An 8901-nucleotide genomic window follows, 5' to 3' on the forward strand; every position below is an offset into this window, starting at 1 on the left:
TATTACCCTTCGTTCGCTTTCATATCCATCTCGTACAAGGCTCTTCACCTGCGCCATGTCGGAAAAACCCACTCAGAGTTTATCTCTCGACCAGGATATCGACCAGGATACCCTGTGCAGAATCCAAGCTCGACTAGCGCATATCACGCAGCTCTGGACCGCTGGAAAACCCTTCTTCCCTCGCACCTTGCTCGAGGACTTGAACCGGCAGATCGACGAAGGCGCAGAGGAAGTGTATATCAACGACCTGGATGACGTGTCGCAGAAATATAGTCTCAAGGTGCCGAGCTGGTGCTCTGATTTCGCGTGAGAAGCCCTCCACTTTCCCTTGTCATATCCCATACCCATACCTCATATCTCATACTTCATACCTATGAGTATGGATTGAGGATTTCTGATCACTGATACTCACAGCAGTAGCACCTACCGCATCAACTACTCCAGCATCCAACACCTCGGCCACCTCACACCCATCTGTCCGGAACTGGCCCTTCGTAACGACCACACTCCCGTCTCAATCGTGTACGCGCGCTCCGTACTCTTGCCGTACTGCAGTAATCTCGAGCAAGTACGTGCCCGATTCATCCAGACGCGCGACCTCTGGCTGGCAAGTTCTACTTACCGCGACCTGAACCGCATCATATCTACCCTGCCGCTAAACGTCCCGATCACAAAGATCGTCTGCTTTGCGCTGGGCACGCTCGCCCCGCTAGACGACTTAGACAGTGAGGGGTCCGTGTCTCTCGACAACTCCTCGAACGCAAGCCCGATCAGCTGCTCTTTCGCCTGGCATGTAACCCGCGCACATGTGCAACATGCCGCTGTCGAAACAATTCGCACGGCGCTGAAGAATCGAGGCATGCTCGGTCCCTTGGGGGTGAAATGCTACGCGCAAGACCCCGCATATGACACTGTGGACTGTGAGTTTCTGGCCAGCATAGACATCACGGTGTTGGATGATCCGAAAGGGTTTCTGGAGGTGGATGCCAATACGCTGGTCGTGTCTGTCAGTCCCAATGTACCTGTCAGGCAGATCGTGGCGGACGTGCAGTGGCCGGCCGCGATGGTGTGGAATACCGTGGCGCTGGTGGAGAAGGAGACGGAGGGCTGGGTGAAGAATGTAGTGGAGAATGGTAAGGTGCGGTGGTTAAGGTATTTTCTCTCCTCTGGTAGACCTTTTGATGAGGGGTGGACAATAAGAGCTAACGGTAATAGTCCGTTTACTACAGATCCCGACTGTGCGCGCGTGAGAAACATGATCAAAGGGTATGCGAGCGCTACGTTGGACGATGCGAATGACTTCTTCGGGGATATGACCATCTACATGAAATGATTGAAGGGATGACAGACACGAGTAAGGTTGCTGTAATTTAGATTTCCAACTGCAGAGGACTTCTGTTATGAATATGACATTTTCTGAATCGCTTTGCTCTTCGCACGAATCGTCCGTCCCTTCCACAGCAACACCATAGGAGCCAGAGTTAATGCTACCGCCACAAACGCCAACAGGCTGCTGGCCCATTGATACCCCAACCGGACATACATGGGCTTCGCGGCCAGCGGAAGGAACGCCGCAAAGGTATTCTCGCCAAAGGCCACAGCAGCAATGGCACTGGCCGCGAACCCAGCGTACGAGTCCGTGACGTAGATGCTGGCGGCGGTAACAATAATCATGATAGAGTACCCGATCAGACCGAGTGCAATCGCCGGTACAATCCAGTGCGTTTGCTCCGTCGACCAGCCGTACATGAACAACCCACCAGCAAGCGCAACGGCTGTGCTGGGGATAGATAAATGGAGGATGTACTCGGGGATCGGAGTACCCAGAGCCTCCGGGTTATGAGCAGCGCTGTTGATGTAGATGCGGTTCTGGAAGCAACAGGCGATGAACCCGACAATTTGGCCAATGCCAATAGAGGCCTGCACCAGGCCGTCGGTATACGAAGGCCAGGCATAGGTTCCGCTGAAAACAATCGGGATGGACTGCGTGGAAATGAACACAAGCCCGAAAGCGAAGGATGACCAGAGAGTGAAAGATGTGACCGTCGGTTCAGTAGTGAGGAGCACCGCTGATCGCAAAATGGTCTCTTTGAAGCCGCGGACGGCCTCAGAATTGTCGACTGGAGATGTTTCCTCCACCATGAATTTGGTACGTAATATCGGTCCCCGAGTTTCTTTCATGCCAAATACAACGAGTGGGATACAGGCCCCATAGAGGATCAATTCAATCCAGAAGACCCTAATTCTGTCAGCCGTGATCTGGCCTCGGACTCGTCAAACGTACCACCTCCATCCTAATGGCTCTATTGCAGCGCCGAGCACTGGTCCCATAGTGACACCAAATACCAGGGTAAAGGTGTACAAGGTCAAAGGGAACACACGATCCTTGTGCTCTAGGAACATGTTCGACGCTATACCATCTGCGCTATTTTGCAGTGTACCTCCGAAGGCGCCCGCGATTACCCGACAGACCACCAGGGTCGCAAAATTGTGAGCCAGAGCCTGCGGGATTAAGAAAATGGTGAACAGAACGTATGCGGTCTATATTTCCGGGTTAGAACTTCTAGGCCGAAGCTATTCGAAGGACATACCACATATCCATTCCTCATCCCATACGTTTCCATCAGAGGAAGAGTGGCAAGGGGAACCAACGCAGCCGCTGCGTTCCACGCCGTCACGGCAAAGAAGTTGTACTCGAAAATGCCATTGCCCAGGTTGAATTCCTCCGAGATAGATTCAGCCGCGGTGGTGATCGACGTGGCATTCAAACCGACAATAAAGGTGACCCAGCAGGAGGTCAACATGGCCATCCATTTTTTCCTGTTGGGCCAGTTGAAGGGGTTATGGGGATGATGGGCCCATTGCACAGCGGACTGCTCAACCATGTTTGAAACTCATCCCACATTGAAGAAACTACTGCATGGCTATGCGGTTTTGTGAATCCAGACAAAGCCAGCCAGGTGAACAAAGCTTGATTCATCCCTTGCGCCGGTATTGCCGGATTGAGAAGTCCAGCGGAGGCATGTTTTGTGGATCGACCCAGTTTTATCATATTTCATTGGGTGAGAACCTCGGCTAATTCAACCTCCTCCGGCTTCCTACGATTAATGAACAGCTCCTTGGCGAGGCGCTAGTCGCATGTCGATCGTCGACCACATTTCCGCGGCGCCCACGACTTCCTATGGCGTCCAGTATCATGTACCCTCTTGTGGTTGCCAAATCTGCAGACCTTGTCCTCATTGCATTCCTGTGGCAAGTGCAACGGCGATGGCTGTGTCTGCCGAATGGCTGATCGTGACGTCGATCTTACTAATTCCCTTTGTGGCAGCGATGGCTTGAACGCGGCCGTGAAGCTAAACAAACACGTTAGCTCTGACCGTTGAAACGGATTGATCTGGAAACTTACCATCACCATAGGAATCCCGCGATTGCTAAGAATCTCAATCTCTTGCATGGCGGCTCCTGCGCCCATGGATGGAGTTTGCAGGCTCTTGAAAACCGCCTCCTTGGCGCTCCAGCGACCAGCAAAAGAAGCCTGTGGGTCCGCGGCTCTCGAACAATAGTCTCTCTCGGCCGGTGTGAAATTGCGTTCGATAAAAGTCGAATTTTCCGTCTTGATGCTGGCGATGCTTTCGATATCGACACCCACACCGGCAACGGGTGATGTGCTGGATCGCCGACTCACCTCGTCAAGCATAGTTTGAACGAGGCCGGACACCGCACTAGACTCGGTGGGGTTATGTTCCTGGGCTGGGATTTTCGGGAGGTCGCCGGTCTCCGGGCATGCGTGAGCGTGGCTGAGATCTTCGCTGAAGGTATACTGGTCTCCCACGAGACGGCTGTTCGGGTCCAGAAACACCTTCCGCATGGTCTCCGAGTCCTTCCAGGGTGGTTGGCTCTTGACTTGAACTAGCGATTGCTTGAGAACGCGCGACACAAACTCGGGGTTGGTCAACCGCTGTCTTTGGTTGACACGGTTGCGGTAATTCTCATAGTCCGTATGTGACAGGGCAGCGAAGAGATATTTGGGTGCGACAATGATACTGATGGCTCCTTTCTGGCCAAATCCGAAGGAGGTGATCATGACTGCATTGACGTCCGTCGTGTGAATTGACTCCATTGGATATACAAGATGCTCGTATTTCCTCAGCTGCTCATCCACGTTGTCGGCGTTGCGGTTGCCAGGCACGATTCGGTCGCGAATGATCTGCATGCAGCCATTTAACTGCCAAGCCCCTGCTGCAGCCTTGGGGTGGCCAGTAAGTGACTTTTGACAAACACAGAGCAGTGGGTTTCCTTTGCGACGCCCAAGATGGGCCATCTGCGTGTTGATGACATCGCCCTCGTTTACTTCGTTCGCCTTGGTCGATGTCCCATGCATGGAGACAACTCCGATATCGTCAACGGCCAGTCCCCAGCTCGCCAGCGCCGCACTCATTGGGGCAATAGAGGGGTCATGGAGGCGAATTTGGCTCGTCCAACGATTTTGGATCTCTTTCATCTTCAGTGAAACCAGACGCTGTCTCCGTTGTTCCCGCTCTGGCGACATGCTTGGGGATATCAGGGATGGGCAGCGCCGGAGATTCGCAACGTCTGCGTCAAATTGCGCGCGCCTGAAACCGAAGTCCCGCAGCGGCGAGTTTCTTGCGTCCTGAGCTTCTCGTGCTGCTGTCAAAACACCCTTTCCGGGCGCGGGAATGGAGCGACCAATCTGATCACCCGCCATCTGATTGTAGGCAAGGATGCCATATATTGGCAGGCCCATGTCCAAGGCTAGCTGGGCAGTCATAATAATCTGCACGCCACTGCCCGCCGACTCCGCGAACCCGCTACGTGAGCTCGCAGTGGGCCGAGAGATTTCACTCGGTAGACGTCCCTTGGCCAGCTCCTCCGTACCGTTCGCAGTTGCCTTGATATTGGAAAACTCGTATGCGAGCTCCTCAGTGTAGTCGTCGCAGCCTCCCACAATTGCCACCTTGCATTTGCCGGTTTGGATGGCGTCGCAGCCGGTATCCAAGGACTCAAGGGCAGTTGCACATGCCCCGACAGGTGTCTTTATCGGCCCTGTGGCGGAGAGCAGCAGCATGTTGACCCATGCTCCAGTAGTATTAAAGAAGTGCTCTAAGATTATATCACCCCTCACAGACCGGTCAAGGAATCGGTCGCGATACAGACTGCGAATGGCTTTCATCGGCCCTCCTCCTGTACCGAGGCAATTTGCCACCTCGGAGACATGAATGTGCTGGTAAATCTCGTAAGGATCATGGATTCCGGCTGCCAGAAAAGCTTCGGATACACAGCAAAGCGTATACAATGTCGTGTCGTCAACCTGTCGCACAATATCCTCCGGAATCCCATACCGCAGTGGGTCCCACCCCATTGGGATTCTACCAGCTACCACCTGATCGAACGGAATTCTCTTGGGGATCATCAACACTGTACCCTTCTTGACGAAAACACGGCAATTGTCGCTTTCTGTGACTGGTTGCAAGTTCACGTTGTTGCCGTGACGCAGCCTGAATGCCTCGGCCGTTGACTTGGAACATTCGAAGGGCGGGAGGTCTTCTTCAACTGCTACCTCGTGTAGGTATTCCTTTCGAGAGGGGTCATAACCGTCTCGATCATCTGGGCTAATCAATCTCAAGCCGACATGTTTCATGATATGCTCGTGGTATTTGTGAGGAACGTCGCTGTCGTTCACCGGTGACTCGGTCGCCGTGTCTACCCAGCCCACGTATGGCTCCCCTTTCAGTTCACCATCAACATGCTTGATCAATCCCATAATCCATGCCATCTCTAGATAGCCTTCGAGGGAAAACTGGCCTTGATGTTCCATCTCCCATCGAGTACGAGCATTACCCCAAGGGCCTAGCTCGGAGAATCCGACCACGACCACCGTCCGCGACAAATCGATCATTCCCTCGAGTCGGGGAAGACCGCTAGTCGCTAATGATTCATGATTTCCCAAACGAGGGAAACCTATGTTCAGGTTTGCTCGTCTTAATGGTGTAGGCTCGTTGTTCTGTTGTTGAGGTCCGAATAGAACCTCCTGGTGACGGGCATCCTCTTCTGCAAGCGCGTTTCGTAAATCAAGCTCATCAGACAGTCTTTGACGTGCTGCAACAATCTGCTGTTTTACGTTCCACATTCCCCCAAATCCGCCCGTCAGATCTGCATACACCGGAGCGTCTTCGGCAAATACCGCAACCTTGGATGTCATCAACGCAAGGATGTTGAACGCCATCTCTGCCTGGGTAAACGTGATAACACCAATCTTCTCTAGCTCTGCGGCGAGCATGTTGGATGTCCGCATTAATCCAGTGCCTCTGGTCCAGCCAATCACTGCCCCGCATACAGTGACATAACTTGACCAATTCTCCGAGTAAAATCGGTTGAATAGAGTTTTCAGGCCCAGTTTGGATTCGCCATACAGCCCGTCACCGCCAAAAGTACCCTCGTTGCAGGACATCGGGAGTATGATCATTGTGGGCCGAGTGTCGATGCGGTGTTTCTCTTTAGCTTGCCGCACGAGCCCAGTGAGCCGCAAAACGTTGGTTAGCATGGCCCTGAATGCCAGCTCGTGCTTGCTGTTCAACGTGTCAAGCTCTCCTGTCTGGGGAATCGCAGCGAATGGCACAACATAGTCCAGGTCCCCGCCAGTCGGGGAATCATCGCCGTATATATATTCCACCAGTGCATTGCAATCTTGTTTGCTGGCTTGATTCATCGGAAGAAGCGTCAGCGATGAGCCCCTTGCTCCATATTTGCGATACATTTCTTGGTAGAATGGAGCGCAATCCGAGACAGTCCGGCTAGTAGTGACAACCACTCGCGCGCCGCCGATGAGCAGTCCTTGTACTACTTTAGCCCCGATCGAGTCCGGTCCAGCGCCAGTGACGAGAACCGCCTTGCCACTATATGTCAGACCAGTTGTGGCTCCTACATACAAGGTCTCATGATATGCTTCTGTGACGTCTGCATCGTAACCCCACTCTTCTTCATCGTGACGAGTTTTTATGTGAACAAACGGGACCATCGGGCTTCTGTCCTTGGAAGTCGTGCGGCCTTGCTGAACGATTTTGATGTAATTCCCGTCGGTGCGCCGGGTTTCTTGATACTCTAAGCGGCCTGTGCTTGAAATGATAGTTTTTGGACCCAATGGTGGCTCGGTATAAATGAAAGTGGGCTCGAGAAGCTGAGATTGGGCCCCGAGACGGAGAATTTCACTCAACTTCGCGCGAGTGTCGGAGATCCTCCATTGACTGGAGTCGTTCGTGTCCAGAAACGCCCTGGTAATGTCCGTGCAACTTGGCTCCCATCGATTCAACGTCCTGCGCAGCTGACGGTCCAAGCTGGAGATATTGACATCCCCACGGTTTTGCGAGATGACGTTCAGCCAGTTTATAAGCTCTTCTCGAGCCCAGTTCCACCACGAATCATAATGCCGAGCTTTGTTCGCATCGAAAAGCGGCTGAATACCCTGGAAGAATTGATCGTCTAACTCCGCATCCCATTGCTGCAACATTTTTTCCAACCCTTGCGTTTCCATCTCTGCATCTGCGGACTGGTTTTCAATATTTATTTCAAGATGTTTCGCAAGTAAATTTAGTTGTTTGCGCTGGAAATCTCGCTGATCCTTGTTCAAAGCCTCAAGACTCGCGGAGTCAATGACCATGGACTGAGGCCTCGTATTCTGGTTGTTTTGGTCAGTTGCCGCGATGAAATCAACACCCTGAAACGTGCCATAGCGGTTGACTAGCTCATCCAAATATGTTTGTGCCGTTTCTAGATCGGGCAATCGTAGTTGCGGTTCGACTGTTGTCGCGAAGCACATAGGAACAATGGAATGGCCTTTGCTCAGACCCCACCGTGATTTCAAATAGTCTTGGATGGCATTCTGGTTGAACCCGGCGGGCATCCTACCTGATACCAGTCTAGAAACCAACGCAGCCATTTGTTTCCCCGGTTTCCCAACAAAACCACCCTGCAAGGCCTCTCCTAGAGCGGTTAGAGACATGTCTTCGACTCCTTCAGGGACCTTCCCAAATTCAGCTACAAGGTCTCCCGTTAATTCGTTCTGCAGAGTTGATTTGCCTTACATGCAGTTAGTATCGTTGCCAGTGTGAGAATGTCTTAAGATGATGACATACCTCCAGAAAGATCGCGAATTGTTTTCTGTGTTGATACCTGGTCAAAGGGCCGCTGAAGCTTTTGCGCTGTCATGGCGAGAACAATGTGGCTAGCGGAAAGCGAAACCTCTACACTAGGAATACAACCAATGGAAGTAACAGACTCCTGTTTTGGTTGTTCCTTGTGGGATTGTGCCACCGGAATCACAGCCGGTGCTGCAGAGGAGGATATAGGCGCTAGAAGGCTTTTCTCTGTGACTCTATGGGGCTCCGGTTCTGGATAGCGGAAAAAGATCTCATCTTGCTGATCTTGATAGGATAGAAACTCCAGTTGGGACCCTTCCGCTGGTGAGCGCAACGCATGCTTGGAGGCTGACTTTTTGGCCATGGTCGCGAGGGTGGTTCGTGGACCAATCTCGATAAAGCGCCGAATTGACGGATGCTTCTTGAGAAGCTCATTTTGCGTCTCGATCCATCGCACCGGCGATGCCAATTGATACCTAATTGGTCAACTTTTTTATTTCTTTTGTGCCCTGGTTCAGCAGACCACTCACGCTAGAATTTCGATAAACAGTTTATACGCCAATTCTCTTTTCCCATCAGAGCCAGAAACTTCCATGGCTGACGGATCTGGTATGGGATGGAGAGTCATGGCGGATTGATTCTGCTCGCGGCTTGACCACTGGGAGAATGCTGGCTCGGTGGTGTAATTCACCACATAGATATACTGCCAGCTCTGGTATAGGGACTACTCAGCAGGTCATCCCTTCAG

At 52.4% G+C, this 8901-nt stretch overlaps 3 protein-coding genes across 3 annotated transcripts; 1 reads left to right on the plus strand and 2 right to left on the minus strand.

The window, feature by feature from the left end:
- Positions 1-55: 55 nt before the first annotated feature.
- Positions 56-1333, plus strand: KD926_005827 (SRR1 family protein; the record flags this gene model as incomplete). The annotated part of the gene is made up of 3 exons (XM_053097819.1): positions 56-306; positions 415-1152; positions 1216-1333. The coding sequence occupies 3 exons, from the start codon at positions 56-58 to the stop codon at positions 1331-1333; spliced, it is 1107 nt and encodes a 368-aa protein (XP_052960865.1).
- Positions 1334-1398: 65 nt separating this feature from the next.
- KD926_005828 (MFS multidrug transporter) lies at positions 1399-2885 on the minus strand (the record flags this gene model as incomplete). The annotated part of the gene is made up of 3 exons (XM_053097830.1): positions 1399-2239; positions 2285-2541; positions 2592-2885. The coding sequence occupies 3 exons, from the start codon at positions 2883-2885 to the stop codon at positions 1399-1401; spliced, it is 1392 nt and encodes a 463-aa protein (XP_052960866.1).
- Positions 2886-3236: 351 nt separating this feature from the next.
- Positions 3237-8781, minus strand: KD926_005829 (3-oxoacyl-synthase; the record flags this gene model as incomplete). Its single annotated transcript, XM_053097841.1, has 4 exons — positions 3237-3353; positions 3407-8094; positions 8151-8629; positions 8684-8781. The coding sequence occupies 4 exons, from the start codon at positions 8779-8781 to the stop codon at positions 3237-3239; spliced, it is 5382 nt and encodes a 1793-aa protein (XP_052960867.1).
- Between the last annotated feature and the right edge of the window lie 120 nt (positions 8782-8901).

This window comes from Aspergillus affinis, assembly GCF_023601865.1.
Source record: "Aspergillus affinis strain CMG 70 chromosome Unknown NODE_2_length_704391_cov_89_054091, whole genome shotgun sequence".
Taxonomy (NCBI): Eukaryota; Fungi; Ascomycota; class Eurotiomycetes; order Eurotiales; family Aspergillaceae; genus Aspergillus; species Aspergillus affinis.